Source organism: Pelophylax lessonae, assembly GCF_965119305.1.
Source record: "Pelophylax lessonae genome assembly, chromosome: 7".
In the NCBI taxonomy this organism is placed as follows: Eukaryota; Metazoa; Chordata; class Amphibia; order Anura; family Ranidae; genus Pelophylax; species Pelophylax lessonae.
In genome coordinates this window covers 63,027,678-63,049,128 of record NC_138774.1, presented here as the reverse complement: position 1 = coordinate 63,049,128, position 21,451 = coordinate 63,027,678, and the positions used below count along the sequence as shown (strand labels likewise).

Here is a 21,451-nt window from a genome sequence, read left to right as displayed (position 1 = left end):
TTGTCTTCCGTGGACATCCAGGCCTTTTTATGTTGCCGAGCTCACCAGTGAGTTCTTCTTTCCTCAGAATGCACCAAACTGTGGATTTGGCCACTCCTAATTTTGCTGCCATCTCTCTTAAGGATTTGTTTCCTTTTTGAAGCCTTACAAGGGTGTTTCACTTGCATGGACAGCTCTTTTGAATGCATGATGTAGGTTCACAGCAAAAGATTCCAAATGCAAATACCACACTTAAGTTGGGTACACCTAAGAAAATCAGGCGAACGATCGTCCGATTTTCCTCGTCGTTTCACAGCAAATCGGAACCGATGAACAAAAATTCGTATGAAACTTCTCGTACGACAAAAATCGTACAAAAACAGTACACATTAAACGAAAATTGTTCATTTTTTTTTTTTGTACGAGACAAATTCAGGAGTTTGAAAGTTGTGTACACACTATACGAAAATCGTACGAAAATTCTTTTGACGAAAATGTTTGCCCGATTTTCTTATAGTGTGTGCTTGCCTTTAGAATCAACTCCAGACCTTTTACCTGCTTAATTGATGAAGAAATAACAAAGGAGTAACCCACACCTGGCCATGAAACAGCTTTTGATTCAATTGTCCAATTACTTTTGGCCCCTTGGAAAAAGGGGGGAATGGCTAATCTTAAAAGCTGTAATTCCTAAATTCTTCCTCCCATTTGGATGTACAAACCCTCAAATTAAACCTGAGAGAGTGCACTTTCAGCCCATATCTATTATATAACCATAGCTTGAAAATGTTTTGGTAAATACCTGAAAAAAAATAAAAAAATAAAATTTTGCTTGTGTCCAAATATATATGGACCTAACTGTACATGGATGCCAACATTAATATAAAAATAGGCTCATAAAGTCCTTCTAAAGCCATTTTTGTGGATTAGGTAAGGAAGAATTATAACCCGTCAGCCTTTTTTGTCATCTTTGTCCCATTGGCTAGATTTCTCTTTTTTCCTACAGGCTCAACAGAAAGTGAGTGGAAATCCCCTTAGACAGTTTTACTAGGACAAATGTCTACAACGTACAACTGTCACTGGAACTGGAACAGGGAAAGTTGTACAATCTTGTATTTCCCATCACTTTTCTTTTTTATTGGTAATAACGGTCCCTTGGTCAGAGTGAGTGAATCTACCTCAGTAGGGTACAGACGGCAATGAAACCTAAACAGGGTTTCAACCATTCCCCAGTCTATCTACAGCTTTAAAAAATGTGGCTTTAAATAAAATACAAAACAGGTCATATTCATGTGACTAACGTGCTATTGGTCAAAGGTTGCTCCGGTTGTCAGGAAATTCAGCACAACGCAATGAAATTCCTGGTAGCACATGATCTTCCACTGATCACTAAGGCTACATTCACATCTTGGCGTTGCTATTTACAGGCGTTTTTACAGGTGTTTTTAGGTTGACTAGTGACCAATGGAAAAAAATAAAAACGCCTGTAATCTGCCCAAAAAGAAGCTCATGTACTTTCTTGAGCGTTGGGCATTTTGCTTAAAACGTCAAAATGCTCAGATGTGAACAGGGGCTATTGAAATGAATAGGATTTGTCTTGTTGGGCATTTTTTGAGCTGATCCTAGAGCAGAAAAACTCCCCAAAAACGCCCCAAAATGCCTACATGTGAACTTAGCCTAAGAGAGGGAGGCTGTAACCACTGACCATCTCAATTGATACTGTATATTTTTCATTGACTTGTAAAAAAAAATAAAATAATAAACTCTAAAGTTAAAACATACATTTAGGACAGGGTAAGGAAGGGTTAGAACCTCTGTCAGGCTTATGTTGCTGTGCACCACTGGGGACATTCACCCCCTGTTCTGGTGACCACTATCACCCTGAGAGATGGTAAGGGTAAATTTAAAGAACTGTAACCAAAACAAGAATAGAGAGGGAAATTTCCAATGGGGACACTTGTTTTGATGACAACATGCAATTTATATAATTTTGGAGAGATTTTCTCTTACTTCCACTTTTGTTTCTTAAGGACAGGAACTCAAGAAAATTCTTTCCTTAGATTCCAAAAGAAAGTCTGACGGGGTTTAAACCCTCCCCTACTCTATCCAAAACTAAAAGTTTTTCACTTTAGATATACTTCAAGGTCCTTTTCATATTTCCCAGGAAAGGTTACAACAGCAAGCCAAATGATTACCTTTCAGCTTGTGGTCCAGGTACTCGAGAATGATTCGGATCATCTGGACAATAGTGAGAATGAGGGAACCGAAAGCCAAGGATCCTGTATGATACCTGGGGGAGGCACAAGATCCAGGAGGTTATTGATAAATACTGTATGTAATATGTAACACCCGTCATTTACCGGATCAGCATCAGTTGAAAACTTGCGGCTCCCTCTTGCCTGTGCTCACTTCCCCTACTCACGGCCGAAGCAGGAAAATTCAACAGCGGCAATGGGCCCAAAAGGCAGCAGCTTTGACTTTTACCACTTTGTGCAAGCTCCGCTTTGGAGTGTGGTGTTAATCATTGATAAATAGCATTCACCTGGTTTACTACACTATGGAGGTTGCACTTGTAGGGATGTTTTACTAAATTGCCTTCCTTCTGTCACAGTGAACATTGCGTCACCCTCAGACAGAAAGTGGGAAAATAACATTGGCATACTGGCAGGATCAACGGGTAATAAAAATATGTTACAAAAGGACTCCGAAAAAAAAAAATGGATTTTTGTAAGATCTTACCGTAAAATCCTTTTCTCTTAGCTCATTGACAGACGTAGTCCTCTTGATTAATATCAAATTGGGTTATGCTGCCCTCTACAGGAGTAGGACTAGGCAGAAAGAAAAACGTTCTGGCCACACCTTAGGGGCAGTCCCAGAGGGTATATCCTCTTCCTGTCTGCTACAGGAAATCAGTTATGTCACAAAGCAGTGTCAGAGACTTTAACCCAACCCAACTCAAAAGTAGAGGGGCGGGTACTACGTCTGTCAATGAGCTAAGAGAAAAGGATTTTACGGTAAGATCTTACAAAAATCAATTTTTCTCTGTCGCTCATTGACAGACGTAGTCCTCTTGATTAATATCAAATTGGGATGTCCCAAAGCAGTGCCACAAATGAGGGGTGGGAACAGAATCAAAATCCAGAAGGCCCAACCGGAGCCAACCAGAAGTATCAAGGGACTCATCGAGCAAACAGATGAGACCTACCCAACAAACCCTCGAGGTAGACCAACAGTCTCCTCAAACAGCGGCCTGCAGGAACCTTGCGGCCAAAGGAGGCATCTGACGATGCCATCACATAAACCTTATACAATATTGTAAAGGTATGAAACCGACGACCAAGTAGTCGCCTTGAAAACCTGAACCACTGACGCCTGATGGCGGAAGGCCCAGGAAACACTAAGCGCCCGAGTAGAGTGCGCCTTAACAGGGAACGGGAAATCCCGACCCATAAATAGAATAAGCCTATACCACCGTCTGTCTGATCCATCTAGAAATGGTCGCGGCAGAAAACAGGCAACCCCTTCTTAGGGCCATCCGTGATCACAAACAGTGAATCCGTATTATGAAATGAATCCGTAGTATTCAAGTATACCCTGATCGCCCGAACTACATCCAAGGAATGCAACGCGAATTCTCGAGGATGACTGGGCTTAGGACACAGGGAAGACAATACCATGTCCTCATTCAAATGAAACTTTGAAACCACCTTAGGAAGGAAGGATGGATTCGGACGAAGAACAACCTTATCCCTATGAACCACCAGATATGGGGAACAACAGGATAATGCAGCCAGTTCTGACACCCTGCGTGCAGAAGTGATAGCCACCAAGAAGGCCACCTTCTGGGATAAATTAAGCAAGGGAATCTCGATATTTTCAAAGGGAGGTTTCTGAAGAACCGACAGCACCAATTTAAGATCCCAGGGTGGTAAAGGTGCGCGCACTGGCGGAGCCAGGTGTCGCACCCCCTGGATGAAATTCCGCACCAAGGAATGAGTAGCCAAAAGCTTCTGAAAGAAGATTGCTAATGCTGAAACCTGACCCTTGATAGCACTCAAGGCCAGCTTCTGCTCAACCCCCTGTTGCAGAAAGGCCAATATTCGGCCCACCGAATAACAACGTGGAGGGAACCCAAGGGATTCACACCACGCAATCTAAGACTTCTATGTGCGATGATAAATCTTTCTGGAAGTCGCTTTTCTTGCTTTAACTAGAGTAGGAATAACTGAAGCTGACAATCCCTTGTCCTTCAGCACCTGGGTCTCAATAGCCAGGCCGTTAAAGCCAGCGATCGTAAAGCAGGATGGAAGATCGGTCCCTGAGACAACAGATCCTCTCTAAGAGGAAGTCGCCAAGGAACGTCTGCGACCAGCCTGACCAGGTCGGCGTACCAGGCCCGACTAGGCCAGTCCTGATCTACCAGGATAACTGGGATTCCCTCCACCTCTAACCTGCGAAGAAGCTTCGGCAGTAACTTGAGAGGAGGGAAGGCATACAGTAGCTGATACTGCCCCCACGGGGCGATCAGCATGTCTGCGGCGTCTGCTAGAGGATCGCGGGAGCGAGCCACAAACCTCCGCACTTTCCTGTTGAGCCGAGATGCCAACAGATCCCATTCGGGGTGCCCCAACGGAGGCACAGTTGGTGGAATACCTCTGGATGAAGAGATCATTCCTCTTGATCCAGAATCTGACGGCTGAGATATTCTGCCTGCCAATTCACCCCCGGAATGAATACCGCAGAGAGAGCTGGAACAATTGTTCCGCTCAACGAAGAATGCTGGCCACTTCTATGGCCGCCGGGACACTCCTGGTGCCCCCTTGATGATTGACATAAGCCACTGCTGTGGCATTGTCCGACTGGATCCGCACCGGGCTGCCCCGGAGCTGCTCGGTCCAATGAATCAGACAAAGTCTGATCGCTCTTAGTTCCAATACATTTATCGGTACCTGGACTCTTCCAGGGACTAAAGACCCTGAGCAGATAATTTGCCGAGAATTCCTCCCCACCCGGATAGACTGGCATCCGTGGTGACAATCGTCCAGTATATTGGAAGACATGACTTCCCCTGGCTGAGCATCGGAGACCGAAGCCACCAGACCAGAGACTCCCTGGTCCGCTCGCTCAATCGGATCCGATTGTCCAGAGATTCTGGATTCCGATTCCATTTGAGACGAATCTCTCCTTGAAGGATTCGGGTATGGGACTGGGCAAATGGTACTGCTTCGAAGGAAGCCACCATCAAACCCAGGACTGTCATGCAAGTCCGAAGGGAAGGCCAGTTGTCAGATAATAACAACTAAGTCGTTGATTGAATCTTCTGGAGTTTCTCCGCCGGGAGAAACACTTTTGCCCTGGATGTGTCTAAAATTAGACCCAGATATTCCAGCCTCCTGGTGGGAACCAGAGATGACTTCTGCAGGTTCACCAGCTACCCGAACTCTTGCAAAGAGATCATGGTGATCTCTAGGTTTTGTAACAAGGTCTGTGGACACCGCACGGAGAAGAAGATCGTCTAGGTAACCTAGAATCGATATGCCTCATTGACGCAACAGCGCCAACATTGGGGCCATACCTTGTGAAGACCCGAGGAGCCGAGGCGAGACCGAAGGGTAACGCCGCAAACTGATAATGGTTCTCTTCTACGGAAAAACGCAGGAAACGCTGATGTCCTGCGTAAATGGGAATGTGAAGATAGGCATCCTTGATGTCTATGGATGCTAGAAAATCCCCCTGATGCAGGGAGGTTGCTACTGTGCGAATGGACTCCATCCTGAATTTTTGTATCTTGACAAAAAGATTGAGTGCTCTTAAGTCCAGAATTGGACGCACCTTGCCCTCTTTCCTGGGTATTGTAAACAGGTTTGATAAAACCCTTGAAAACACTCTGTCCAAGGAACGTGGACCACCACTCCTTGTTGCAGTAAATCCGTGACCGCTCCCCGCAGAGCTTCTAAGCGATCCGGGGATAGTCGAATATTGGAAGGGAAGAATCGCACCGGTGGGAGAGATCGAAACTCGATCTTGTAACCTGACCTTATGACTTCGCGAACCCACTTGTCCGGGATTCTGGAAAGCCATGGATCCGGAAACCGGCAAAGACGTCCCCCCACCCCAGCTATGGGTGGGGGCGCACCTTCAGTCTTTAGTAGTCTTATCTTCAGGTCTGGAAGAGCCGGGCTTTTGCTTGCCCGACCAGCGCCCCTTAAAACCTCCCGAAGGAGCTTTGGAGGGCTTTGCTTTTTCGCCCGTGGGGCGAAAAAACTTCTTATGGGTGGAAAAGGAAGGCCCCCGTCTCTGACGAGGTCCTTTACCCTTAGTACTTTGTGGCAAGAAAGTGCTCTTTCCTCCAGTGAGATCCTTGATAATCTCATCTAAGTTGGCCCCAAATAGGCGCTCACCCTGAAAAGGGAGATTAGCCAAAGCTTTCTTGGAGCCTTGGTCTGCCGACCAACATTTTAGCCACAGTGTACGCCTGAGAACCACTGCTGAGACTGATGCTCGCCCCAATAATGGCGTGGCGTCTAGCGCAGCGTCGCAGATAAACTGTAACCCTTGTATCATCTGTTCCAACAGATCTGATACTGCCTGAGGGATCTCTCTCCCCTCTAAGTCCCGGCGTAACCACTTGGTCCATACTGTTACAGTTTGTGAAACCAGACCAATAGCAATTACTGGTCTGAAAGCTGACCCAATCAGGGAAAAGATGGCGCGAGACACAGCCTCCACCTTACGATCCACTGGATCCTTAAAGGACGGAGCATCCTCCAATGGGCTAACCGTAGCTTTGTTCAATCTGGAAATTGGAGAATCCACCATAGATGGTACTGTCCATCTCTTGAGGAGGGATTCCTTGAACGGATAACGCCTATTAATGCGTTTGGAAATAGTAGGGGCTCGTTTTGGATGACCCCATTCTTCCTTAATTACATTACCGAAACACTTGGGTAAGGGAAATACTTTCGCCATTTTGGTGCGTTTATTAGTACCAAATGGGATCTCAGTATCAGCTACTTCTGATGGTGTAACCTGTAGTCCTAAGGTTTCCCGAACAGCTACAATTAGTGCGTTTACCAACGCTTCCTCTCGGGCTATGGTAGATGCCGAAACTTCCTCCTCACAGTCTGAAGAGACAGTACCCGAGACACAAACCCCAGATGAGGTACCTGCAACTGCAGGGATAGAATCAGACTCTGAATCTGAAGTTTCAGATGAAATGGGGGTAGGCGGGGGTCGCTTCCTTGCGCCCTGTCCCTGACAAGCCACTTCCACCTGGGATACAAAAGACTCCAAAACTGCTGACAATGACTCAATAGTAAGTGAGGAACTGGAGGGTCCTGCAGCCACCTCGAGGGGATCAGGTGGAGATACATGTGTGGCAGGGTCCATGTTAATCCAGGACACTTTGCCAGTGAAATATTTGAAAAAATAAAAAATACCTTTTTTTTTTTTTTTTTTATCTGTAATCCACCAGCACAATAGCGCCCCTCAGCGTACCTGCTTTGGGCCCCCAGAGAGAGAGAGAGAGACCCCAAGGACTCACCACCTGATGCAGAGAAGTTTCCTATCAAACTGCTGTCAGCGTTGTCCTATGCAGACTGGGAAGTCCTGTACTAGGTTTCCCGGGTGAAAGGAAGTGGCTCCGCCCCCTGTGCACGCCTTCCGGCGTTCCCAGCTACTCCTCGAGGTCGGCTGGGCACATCAAACATGGCCGCCTCCATGCAGGAGACAATAGGCTACGAAAAAATGGCGGCCTGTGTGACCTGCGGGCGGCCTTGTAGGCAATGCAGACGTCAGTCTACAACAAAATGGCGGTGGACTGCCGATCTGGCGTGGCTCCTCCAGTGCAGCGGCCTGTGAACGGCTCTGGAAAGGCTGATGGCGGCCTGTCGGCCTGCGGGAGCATGGCGATAGCTACAGTCTAAGGTAGGCTATAACCTCCTTTGCTCTGGATGCTTTATATGTTTACTATAGTAAATCGAACCAGGCTTCCTTGGATCAATCTGCTGGAGAAACCAAGGCTGCTGAAGTGTCAGCTCCCAAACCAAGCCTGCTGGAGTGTCAGCTCCTAAACCAAGGTTGCTAGAGTGTCAGCTCCCAAACCAAGGTTGCTTTAGAGTGTTAGCTCCCAAACCAAGCCTGCTGGAGTGTCAGCTCCCAAACCAGATCACACTATCACAGGGGATATGTGAACATGTTATAGGCTAAAGGGGGAACCTTAATGTCAGAAAAGGATCCGACCATACACAGAGGGGCCCGTATCCCAAAAACCCCACAGGGGGGAAGGGGGAACATTTACTCACCATACCGGAACTGACGGGCACCCTCTCTTCACAGTACCCTCTCCACCGAGGTGGGGGGCTGTCGACAAATACGGACGCCGTGACTCTGCTGGTTCTTGGCGTCCAAACGAGACGTTTAACTCGCAGGGTCAGTCCCCGTCCAATGGGACTATGTCGCGGCCTACCCAGCGCGGAGCTATGGTCTGCACGCGCTCGTAGGCTGAACCGGGGTGACCACTGGATCTCAACATCCAGCCCGTCGCCCGGCTCCAGCATACTTACTTGAATGTGTCGCGGCCGACCCAGCGCGGAGCTATGGCCTGCGCGCGCTTGTAGGCCGGCTGGGGTGACCACTGGATCTCAACATCCAGCCCGTCACCCAGATCCGGCATAATTTGCTTGAAGATCTCACAGGAACAACTGGAGACAAAAGCTGCCTAAAAAAAGAAAAGGTTTTCTAAAAAATCTTGCCAGGACCAAAGATCCCAGCAAGGAACTTAGGTCCTTACTCCTGACTAGACAGAAAAAAACTGATTTCCTGTAGCAGACAGGAAGAGGATATACGCTCTGGGACTGCCCCTAAGGTGTGGCCAGAACGTTTTTCTTTCTGCCTAGTCCTACTCCTATAGAGGGCAGCATAACCCAATTTGATATTAATCAAGAGGACTACGTCTGTCAATGAGCGACAGAGAAAAAAAAATTCTGTGTACAACGAGTATGCCAGAAGCGGTCACTGACAGTGATTTGCTAACAAAGCCAGGTGATTACATGATCGTGAACCATGCTGACTGGTTTAGGGCTCCTCACACAGTATGTGTGGCAGTCCTTGCTGCCCTTCTGAAAAGTAATCCTTGGACCTTTTTCAGAGTTGACGATATGTCCCTTCCTAACCCTGAAAATGCCAACCCCCTTTGCCACAACTGCATGGAATGTACATAATTGCAGCATGGCCCCATTCACTTAAAGTGGTTGTTAACTCACTATTGTATAAGCATGCCATCTCCTGTGTTATAAAACGCTGTGTGTCTGTGCTCTATAAAAAAAAAAAAAAAAATGCAGATTTTACCTTTTAACAGGGTGTCTCTTGGCACTCAAGTGACTTGGCTCTCTCCTCTGTTGACAGCTATAGCAGGCGAGGCCGAGCACTGCAGCTGACGCCAGCTTGGGAGGAGAGGAGAGAGACTCAAGGAGTCACGTGAGCGCAGGGAGACGCTTTGATATAAGGTATAATCTCCATCCTTTTTTATACAGCACAGGGACACATAGCATTATAGAACAGAAGAGATGGCACGATCATTGTATAGATATGAGAGCAGCAGGAGAGGAGTGGACAGAGCTGACAGGCAGTGAGGGGAGGGGGGAGCTGTGGATGATGGATGCATGTAAACTGACCACAGTGTCAGGGCTCAGCAGCCATGATAAACCATGGTCAGTTTACACGGGGAGGGCATAGCCAGGCAGGATCAGCCAGGCATTTCAGGTGCTACGGGGAGCCAAATTACTTTGCATAAGCAGTGAGTTGTATAACATGCTTTAAGGGAACAGGATCAGTTTTCTTTTTAGGGTAACAAACACTTTAAGGGGGTTGTGCTCGGCAGCAGTACTGCCTATCAAATGTGACATACTGGTTAATATTTGCTGTGGCAACAAAGCAAGGCACATGTACAGATATAATACAAATAAAACCTGCGCCACTGGGATGCTCATGACAAGCTGCTACCTTTGGTGTGTCAAACACAGTAAAAAGTGATACATGTATAAACCAACTAATGTGAAATATAAAGTGCTATTTGCGAATAAATGTGCTTAATCACAATAAATCCACTTCAAGACCGCAATACGTATATATACATTGTGGCTTTGAAGTAGTTTACTGGGGTTATGGGCTGCAGCTATCAGCCATAACCCTGGTATTTTTATTTTTTCAGCGGGCGGCTGGATTTCTCATGAAAGTGTCCCGAGTGGCTCATGAGCCACTGGAACGCTTTAAGAAGCGGTGGGAGGGGACTGTCTCCCCCCTTTCTGCTGCTCGCCGGTGTTTCTCTGGCTTTCCGTTTTTACCAGCGTGTCCGAGAAACGATCCAACGGTACGGCCAGCTGGTCACAGAGGTGTACAGAGACCAGATATGGCTCTGAGGACGTTGTGACGTCACTTCTGGTCCAGGGTGGAAGTAAACTTTTTTTATTTTTATTTTAAAGCAAAAGATCAACTTTTTTTTTTTTTTGATCTTTTGCTTTTGGAGGTAAAGGAGAAATTTGGGTTTTTTTTTTTTTTACCCCAGATCTCTTCATAAAGAGATTAAAAGGAATATTTAAATTCCTTGTAAAAGGAATAAAAGTGATAAAAAAAAAAAAAAAAATTAAAGGGACAGTGTAAAATAAATAAAAAAAATTAAAGCGTCTCCATCCCTCCGTACTCACGTGCAGAAGCGAACGCATAAGTAAATCAGGCACGCATATGTAAACGGTGTTCGCACCACAGATGAGGTATCACCACGAACGTTAGAGCTAGAGCGATAATTCTAGCACTAGACCTTCTTTGTAACTCTAAACAGGTAACCTATTAAAATTTTTAAAGTGCCGCTTATGAAGATTTGTAAGTACCGTAGTTTGTTGTCATTCCATTAGCATGCGCAAGTGTTCAAGTGTGACATGTTAGGTATCCATTTACTCAGCGCAACATCATCTTTTATATCTTCCAAAACAAATTAGGGTATATATTGTGTTTTGTTTTTAATTATAGTGCATTTTTTCTCAAAAAATGGAGTTTGAAAAAACGCAGCGCAAATACTGTGTGACATAACAAATTGCAACGCTTCACAATTTTATTCCCTAAATAATATATATATATATATATATATATATATATATATATATATATATATTATATTTAGGGGTTATAAGTAATTTTCAAGCAAACAATTACTGATTTAAAATTTGTAAACAAAAAGTGTCAGAAAAGGCCTGATCTTCAATTGGGATTAGGACTCCACAGTGAAAGAAACAAGATGATAACAATGGAAGGGAGATCTTACCTGTGAACTTCTTAAGAAGTTGGTGGGCGACTTGGCCCAGAAGACCCCACCTATTAATGAATTATCACTTTTTTTTTTTTTTTTAAGTAGTATTACTGTACAGAAGATCTGCAGACCCACCTTAGTGTTCTCATAAAAGCAGCAGAGACAGGGAAATAGGGGATGTCCTTAGGTTTGTGGAATGCCCAGTAATAGGAGGCGAACGTACCAGCCAGGACGCACTGGCCCAGGGCAATGACAAAGTTAATACACCACAGGAAACCAAAGACATTATAAATCTGCAGGTTGAAGATGTTCGTCAGGACAAGGCCTTCTGTTTGGTATTTGTAGAAGATACACCGAACGTCAGGGCAGTTGTAATTGCTGGCGTTAAATGTCTGCAGGAGAGGAGAAAAAATTAGAGGGTCTAATTCCAACACTGTATTTCACGCTAATCACTGCACTAGCCTATAATCACACCTTCGTTACCAGGTAATTTTCTAGTTTTCAGTGCTGTGATACTTTGACTGACAATTACTGCATCATGCAATACTGTCCTCCAATTTTATATCATACTTTTGAGACAATAGCTTTCTTTCTTTTGATGATATTTCATAACCACTAATTTATTGTTTACATTATAAAAGGAAAAAAGACCAACAATTAAAAAAACTACCTATTTCCTTTGGATTTTGTTATAAAAAAAAACCACACAAAACAAAAATGTGCTGGCCATCTCATTTTTAGCCACAATTTTTGAGGAAATTAAGAAACATGCTGGTATTGAGAGGGAGGAGGAGGTGAAGGGGTTAATGTTCAGTTTGCACACAGTGGGAGGATGGAGGTGAGGGGTTAATTAGCTCCTCCTTTCTCTGCTGAAAGAGGAAGGGGCGGTCTCTCCAATGTGAACAGTACATTGTTTTTATTTGTGGTTGCTTGATTGGTCATCACAGCTATCACATGGTACAGAGCCAGCCCTGTACACTGAGCCAGTAAGCAAACCTGTTTGATGGTGACTCATTTCACAGCCATTATTGGGCACACTAGATGTGCAAGAGCCATTTCTGAAGCGCCGTTGATAAACGGCCCTCCAGAAATAAATAACTAGTTAATGTAATGAACACGATGAAAGAACACTCAGAGGTTTGCTTCATTCAAGATAAGTATCAGTACCCCTATTCAACATATGTTATTATAGGATAGCATCACAGATTATTGATTCAGGGAATATCGTATTGTCCTTGGGCAGTGGTCTCCAATTTGTGGCCCCTGGTCCAAATTCAGTCCTTTTCTTGACTTTTTCTGGTCTTTGGAGCACTCTTGCTTCCGCTGATATAAGGCACTATTCCCCTCACTGACACCAAATGCGAAGCACTATTTCTTTCGCTGACACCAACACTGGGCCATTATTTCTCTCACTGACTTAAATGATGGGTCATAATTACTTGCGCTGACAGATGTGATACCATTTCTTTCCCTGACACCAGCAATGTGACACTATTTCTTTCCCTGACACCAATGATTGGGCAGTATTCCTCCCACCGACACCAACCTCAAGCACTATCACTCTACTGACACCAATGATGAGGCACTTTTCCTCCCACTGACACCAATGAGGAGTCACTTTTCCTCCCATTGATGCCAACCTTGGGCACTATTCGTTCCACTGACACCAATGATGAGGCACTATTCTTCCCACCAATACCAATGATAGGGCACTATTTCTAATTCTACGGACCACAGGCGCTATGTGATTTCTTTTACCTTCCACTGAGCACCAAGCCTGAGACACTGTCTACTCCCATGGATGCTAGAAAATGTTCTACTCCCAGTGGCTAAAATATGCCCCCCCCCCCCAAAGTCTGAAGGACAGAACCCTGTCCTAAAGGATCAGGAAAGATTTTTTTTCCCCCTGGTGGAGCAAGCTGAATCATGCTTTATAAGAGTTTTTTTTTTTGGCCTTCCTCTAGATCAGCCATGGGGCTCGGGTTCTGTATACGAAGGTTTTTGATTTGTTTACTTTTCTATTGGTTCAACACAATGGATCTGTGTCTTTTTCTAGCCTAGCTAACTATGTACTGTATTTAATCGGCGTATAACACACACTTTTTCCTCCTAAAAATGGAGGAAAAAGTAACAGTGCTGATATAAAAAAAAAAAGTCCAGAAAGCAGCGGCGAGGGGTAGAAGGGGGCGAGCTGCGCTGAGGAGAAGGAAGGACGCGCTGTCATCGGAAGTCCTGCCTCCTATGCCGATGTCTATCATAGGCGCCCGGACTTCCGATGACAGCGCATCCTTCCTTCTCCTCGGCGCCGCCCGCCCCCTTCTACCTCTCACCGTTGCTTTCTGGACATTTTTAAAAGTGATTTGGATAGTGACACTGGCGAGGCTGCAATTATGGGCACTGGCGAGGCTGCAATTATGGACACGGGCACTGGCGTGGCTGCATGTATGGGCACTGCGCTGGCGAGGCTGCATGTATGGGCACTGCGCTGGCGAGGCTGCATGTATGGTCACTGGCGAGGCTGCATGTATGTCACTGGCGAGGCTGCATGTATGGGCACTGGCGCTGGCGAGGCTGCAATTATGGGCACTGGCGAGGCTGCATGTATGGGCACTGGCAAGGCTGCATTTATGGGCACTGCACTGGCGAGGCTGCATTTAATTTAAAAAAAATGTTCAAAGCGGTTTTAAATTTCAGCTTTTTTCCTGAAATTTCTCCCCTATAATTAAGGTGCGTGTTATACGCCGATAAATACGGTAAATATAGTTTTCCCCACACTCAGGCAACTTCAAGATGGTATATTGTATTGGTGTACAGGCATTGGGGATGCATGGGGTGAATAGTGAAAGTTTCAGGATAGAAACCTAAGCTGGCCACGCATCAGAGGAACTTTAGTTAAAAACTTTCATTTTCAGAATGTTTTTTGATGTTTTAGTGGGGTCAAAACACTGTTTATTAGAGAATTCCTTTAGAGCAAGGTGGAACATTTTTCTTAAACTATCAAAATCCAGCTGTCAAATTGGGAGCAATGGCTCTGTCCATGCAGCCAATGCGTCCCAATAGACATGAATAGGACTGACTTGCATGGGGATGCATGGATCACCTGGGCATCTTTATGTGGCCAAACATGGCCCTCAAACGGGTGTACACTGTAGTACTTCTGTATGAATGAGGCCCAATGCGTATGGGAGTCCATTAACATAGCAGGGCCGGACAAAATTTTAAGGACTTTTGAACAAAATTAGTTTACTCAATGACAAGGGAGAATGTTTCTATAAACAATCTTTCTTCAAACATTTGATCAAATATCTGTGTATGGCCAGCTTAACACCTGTGCACACCAATTCCTGCCATAGTTGCTTGTAAAAAAAAGTATATATTCTTTGAATAAAAAAAATGGTAAAAAAAATGCTGGAAGGCTATAGATGGGGCTTAGGGTCACTGTGGGGAGGGATGGGGGTTGTGGAGTGGGTTAGGGGACTCTAACAGATTTGGTGGCCCTGCAGGGGGATGAGATTTCTGGGAGGGAGCTCGGGCAACTGTGGGGGATGGGGGTCTCTCCAGGAGGCTGGGGGCTTTTACAGGGGCAATGCGTAAAACTAAAAGGCTTTGGGGGGGGGGGGGCTGGAGGCTCTGCAGCAAGCTAGGGGGCACTGTGGTGACTGTGAAAGGTTGTAGGGCACTGCAGAACACTATGGGAGGGTGGGTCGCACTATGGGAGCTGGGAAGCACTGTTTGGGTAAGTTCTGTGACCAAGAGAGAGGCTGTGGCTAGCAGTGGGCCATGGGCCGGTGGTTGAGAAACACTGCTTTAAAGAACTGAGAGCTGTTCAACCTGAATTAACTGAAGGTAATATACACTATATTGCCAAAAGTATTGGGACACCTGCCTTTACACGCGCATAACTTTAATGGCATCCCAGTCTTAGTCCGTATATTGAGTTGGCCCACCCTTTGCAGCTATAACAGCTTCAACTCTTCTGGGAAGGATGTCGACAAGGTTTGGGAGTGTGTCTAAGGGAATGTTTGAATATTCTTCTAGAAGCGCATTTGTGAGGTCAGGCACTGATGTGGACGAAAAGGCCTTGCTTGCAATCTCCGCACTAATTCATCCCAAAGGAATATTGTGGGGTTGAGGTCAGGACTCTGTGCAGGCCAGTCAAGTTCCTCCCCCCCAAACTCACTCATACATGTCTTTATGGACCTTCCTTTGTGCACTGGTGAGCAGTCCTGTTGGAACAGGAAGGGAACTATAAAATATGGTCGCCATCAATATATGCTTAAGCTCAGATCTGAATTTATATGTTCACACACTGTTTAGATAGAGCATTTCCTTTATACAAAAGTTTATTTTCATGTTGAAAAGTCATTGGCAAAACCCTTTATTTTTTTTGTTATGTATCTGTATGTTGTGGCCAATTTGCAAGTATGTTTTCCTGTGGCATTTAGCCAATCAGGAGTACTAATACTACAGCCCAGCCCATTGTCTGAGGGCTCTGTGGGTAAGGGTCATTTAGGTATGACTATTTAAAGATCAGTTGCCCACACTCCAAATCCAGCTCTGAGGAAGAGGGGATACCTCTCTAAACTTGTCAGCTTCCTTTGGTGATACCCATTGCATGACTGTCGTTCACTAGCAGGCCTTGCTAGGTGGACATCTGGGTTGATCTATACCTTTATCTGCTTGAATTGTCTATCGCAATTGTGAGTATGATGTGTATATTTTAAATAAAATGTCCCTTTTTGCAAAGGTAATGCGCTAGGCTGGTGCGCCCTTCTTTACTTTTTCTTTCTGGAACAGGAAGGGGCCATCCCCAAACTGTTCTCACAAAGTTTAGAGCAAGAAATTGTCGAATATGTCTTGGTATGCTGAGGTCTTGGGGGCCCTTCATTGGAACTAAGGGTCCAAGCCCACCCCTGAAAAACAACCCCACACCATAACCCCCCTCCACCAAATGATTTAGAGGGGTGACCCAATACTTTTAGCAATATAGTGTGGATAAGCGAGTTTGGGGTGCAGGAGCTTGACTGGTCTGACCTCAACCAAATAGAACACCTTTGGGATAAACCAGAGGGGAGACTGTGAGCCAGGCCTTCTCATCCAACTTCAGTGCCTGACCTCACAAGTGGGCTTCTGGAAGAATGGTCAAACAATCCCATAGACACACTCCTAAACCTTGTGGACAGCCTTTCCAGAAGAGTTGAAGCTATTATACCTGCAAAGGGTGGGCCAACTCAATAGTGAACCCTGCAATCGCTTGATTTATTCTCCATGGAGAAGAGACGCCTGAGAGGGGACATGATAGCAATTTATAAATATTTAAATGGGGATCTCAGCATAGAAAAAAGCTATTCAGTCGGAAGGATTGCATGAGGACTCGAGGGCATACAATGCGACTGGAGGAGAAGCGTTTTAACCTCAGGCAACATGGGGGGTTCTTTACTGTTAGGGCTACAAGATTGTGGAATTCTCTACCACAAGAGGTGGTTTCTGCGGGAAGTATGGTGGCTTTCAAAAGACTCTTAGACGTACATCTCAAGAATCAGAACATTCAGGGGTATGCAAGATGATTACTGCCACACACCGACACAGGTTGAACTGGATGGACTATTGTCTTTATTCAACCTCAACTACTATGTAACCCTACAGACTAAGATTGGGATGCCATTAAAGTTCATGTGTGTATAAAAGGCAGGTGTCCTAATACTTTTGGCAATATAGTGTATGTGGAATCACCAAGATTTCGAATGACATCTCTTCCTAATTAACTTCACAGCATTTTTGTGCTATTATCTGGATGTCAAGTACTGGTGATCCAAAATGCTGCAATATATTCAATATCTGAATCACAGCACCAAAATGTTGTGATCTATACAGTATCTCACAAAGTGAGTACGCCCCTCACGTATTTTGTAAATATTTTATTATATCTTTTCATGTGACAACACTAAAGAAATTACACTTTGCTAAAATGTAAAGTAGTGAGTGTACAGCTTGTATAACAGTGTATATTTGATATCACCTCAAAATAACTCAACACAGCCATTCATGTCTAAACCGCTGGCAACAAAAGTGAGTACACCCCTAAGTGAAAATGTCCAAATTGGGCCTAATTAGCCATTTTCCCTACCCATGTGTCATGAGACTCGTTAGTGTTTCAAGGTTTCAGGTGTGAATGAGGAGCAGGTGTGTTAAATTTGGTATTATCGCTCTCACTCTCTCGTACTGGTCACTGGAAGTTCAATATAGCACCTCATGGCAAAGAACTCTGTGAGAATCTGAAAAAAAAAAATTGTTGCTCTACATAAAGATGGCCTAGGCTATAAGAAGATTGCCAAGACCCTAAAACCAAGCTGCAGCATGGTGGTCAAGACCACCCAGTGGTTTAACAGGACAGGTTCCACTCAGAACAGGCCTCGCTATGGTTGACGAAAGAAGTTGAGTGCACATGCTCAGCGTTATATCCAGGGGTTGTCTTTGGGAAATAGACGTATGAGTGCTGCCAGCATTGCTGCAGAGGTTGAAGGGGTGGGGGGTCAGCCTGTCAGAGCTCAGATGCCGCACACTGCATCAAATTGGTCTGCATGGCTGTCGTCCCAGAAGGAAGCCTCTTCTAAAAAAAAAAGCACAAAGAAGCCCTCAAACAGTTTGCTGAAGACAAGCAGACTAAGGACATGGATTGCTGAAACCATGTCCTGTGATCTGATGAGACCAAGATAAACTTATTTGGTTCAGATGGTGTAAAGCGTATGTGGCGGCAACCAGGTGAGGAGTACAAAGACAAGTGTGTCTTGCCTAGTGTCAAGCATGGTGGTGGGAGTGTCATGGTCTGGATGAGTGCTGCCGCCACTTGGGAGCTACAGTTTATTGAGGGAAACCATGAATGCCAACATGTACTGTGACATACTGAAGCAGAGCAGTATTTAAACATGATAACGACCCCAAACACACCTCCAAGAAGACCACTGCCTTGCTAAAGAAGCTGAGGGTAAAGGTGATGGACTGGCCAAGCATGTCTCCAGACCAAACCCTATTGAGCATCTGTGGGGCATCCTCAAACTGAAGATGGAGAAGCACAAGGTCTCTAACATCCACCAGCTCCCTGATGTCGCCATAGTGGAGTGGAAGAGGACTCCAGTGGCAACCTATGAAGCTCTGGTGAACTTCATGCCAAAGAGGGTTAAGGCAGTGCTGGAAAATAATGGTGGCCACACAAAATATTAACACTTTTGGCCCAATTTGGACATTTTCACTTAGGGGTGTACTCACTTTTGTTGCCAGCAGTTTAGACATTAATGGCTGTGTGTTGAGTTATTTTGAGGGGACAGCAAATTTACACTGTTATACAAGCTGTACACTCACTATTTTACATTGTAGCAAAGTGTAATTTCTTCAGTGTTGTCACATGAAAAGATATAATAAAATAATCCAAAAATGTGAGGGTGTTTGTGAGATACTGTATAATTATATATATATATATATATATATATATATATATATATATATATATATATATATATATATATACTGTATATATACATATATACACACACATATACAGCATATCAGCTACCCCTAGGCCACCAAAAAGATGTGGTAGAATAAGTGTATTTTCTAAAAGAAGATGGCATTTCGCTTTGATTGGAGGATCCCCTGTGGCCCCAAAATGTTTAGGATGACCAAGATGATTTTTCTTCCCAATGCAATCAAAAGCACATATGGGCACATCATGCCAATTCAGGATTATCAGGTTAATCCCCAATATGTGCCTACATAAGCACAAAGATTTAAAATAAAAAAAATGTAATTTTGCTGGGCCTAGAACAAATACTGGCAAAAAATTATGCAGATTATAGATCCATCCCAAACAAACTGATCGCCAGAAAAATCTTTGCGTTTCCAGGTTAGGTTTACTCATAGTACACTGAACGATTGTCCTCAAAATACAATTGCCAGGGAGGGAAGTTTGGAAGGGACTCACCGTTGGATTGCAGCTTTCATTTCCCTTTATGTCACTACACCCGGGAATACTGGAGTTTGTAACAGATACAATGAACATTGGTCCTCCTGCGGTTGCCAGATATCTGAGATAGGTTAAGGAGCTTTAAAGTAGATTTCCAGCTCTGGGCAAAACATCCAGAAACATTTATACAGTCCAGTTTTCTTTATGTGCTTTGTAATACACAATCCTATTCATACTCATACCATATAACAGTTATTTAGTTACTATCGATGGCAATCCTCAAGTTATAATAAAAACTTAGGGACATTCCAGACATTGACAATGAAAATCAGTCTCTGCCAGGGACAGGCTAGTTCAATTCAAACTCCCCATAGGCTTCAAAAATTAAAGTGTTACTAAACCCACAACAGTAAAAGCAGTCTATATATGCAGTAAAGCCTGCTTTTTGAACTCACAGGGGAACCTAAGGGGTTTATTCTTTGCATTGTGTAAAAAGGAGGGTTGTCTTCTCTGACCCTTCCCTTCTTCCACAGTCCTCAAACTGTCTCTTCCTAGTACAGAGCCTTGGGGGTACTCTGCACATGCTCAGTTTGGTGTGTATTGCTAGAGAGTTTTTTTTTTTTCTCTTGGGAGGGTGCATATGATCAGAACAAGGCCAATCAGCACTGTCCAGACAGAGAGTCAGAGGTAATGCATCAAGACGACAACAACAGTGCCGCACCAATTAGCATAATAAACAATGAAAAAACTACTATAATCCTACAAATAAAATACATAAAGCGAACTGTGCTATGATACTGAAGGGTCAAAAAAGATATAAGAATATCAAAAATGTATTGAGCAGTGAAATAGAGCTGCTGAGTATGCTATAAATGATCAAAATAAAACAAAAATGCATATGCTAATTAATGTATATTGCAAGAAAAAAAAAACAATTGTGCAAAAGTGCAATGTACAATTTATGACTCGATGTGACAATAAATAAGTAGAAACATTTCATATAGTAAACCGTGCAATATTGCAAAAGTCCATAAGTGCAAAATCAGCAAAAAGTAAAGTGGGTGAACCAGTATAATAGCTGATGGTAAACAAGCTTGACTAAGCAAATTCATACAGGAATGATCCAAAAAGGTCCATAAAGTGCAGCGATATACAAATAGTGCAAAAATAAGGCGCTGATCAGTGCTAGACCAAAAGTGCTTGTGCTAATCCTCCACCGAAAAAATGGCTGCTCACCTCCTGTTCTGACCCCTGTTTCACCAGCGGGTCAGAACCAGCATATTCCCAAAGGGGGGTGGCAGCAATCCAATATCCTGAAAACTGAAGGCAGCCAAAGGGAGATCTCTCATATGTCCTCGGCGTGGATATAGGGGAAATGACAGCGAGATCTAATGCTCTCTGTTTAAAATTGTTTTATTAGACAATAAAAAGTATTACACTTACATAGAAAGCACATAAGCTGTGCAGGCTGGAAAGGCACATTAGGAGTGGGTGTCCGTGAGGTGCATCGGGTGTAGGCTCCACCCCCCTCAGGTAATGCAGCCTCATACGACAGTCAGAGGAGAATGAAAACCCCTCCTACATGCTTTAACCAGACACTGATAGAAGTCATAAGACTGCTATATACCGCTAATGAGAAAAGGTATTTAGCAGTTTATATTTACTAAAATAATTGCATTTCTATGATCGGTGTACTGTGGGAGACCAGATACAGTGAATGCAGGGTCCTGGGATTTGTAAAACCTTAAATCCAGCTCTGCCACCTAACAGATGGGACTTCTTTCATAATTTCTGGAACCCCCCCTCATATCACAGTTCTGTGCGGAGGTGATAAAGTGATCAATAAAGTGGCCTTGTCCCATATCACCCTGAACCCTAAGCTTTGCCTTTGGGGCCTCGTGGAACCCATGGCCTTTAACTGCTGAGAGAACTGTATTGGGCCTCTTTGTTTACCATGCCAGGAAGGGGATTACAATGCATTGGAAAAAAGGCTGCTCCTAACATTACCCTTTGGAAGCGTTTAGTTAACTCCAATCTTTTCTTATATCAGGACACTTATGAGAACAGAGGCAGGAATAAAAAGTTTCACAAGGTATGGGCCTGTTAGCTGGAAGACTCCACCATGGCTGTTGATACAAACTCGTAAGACCCTGTCCAGGATCTAGCCTTACAGTCATTCAACCCCTGATTATCATTTTCTACCACCATTTCAC

General features: G+C 44.4%; 1 protein-coding gene across 1 annotated transcript in view; it reads right to left on the bottom strand.

Annotated features, from left to right (window-relative positions):
• The window catches only part of SLC44A4 (solute carrier family 44 member 4), a 183,622-nt gene that overhangs the window by 8,241 nt on the left and 153,930 nt on the right, over nucleotides 1-21,451 (bottom strand). The window contains exons 13-15 of the mRNA XM_082264094.1: nucleotides 19,257-19,377; nucleotides 11,414-11,670; nucleotides 2,172-2,266 (exon numbers count right to left, since the gene is read on the bottom strand). Of these exons, the coding sequence (XP_082120220.1) occupies nucleotides 2,172-2,266; nucleotides 11,414-11,670; nucleotides 19,257-19,377 (473 nt within the window). The remainder of the gene's footprint in view (nucleotides 1-2,171; nucleotides 2,267-11,413; nucleotides 11,671-19,256; nucleotides 19,378-21,451) is intronic.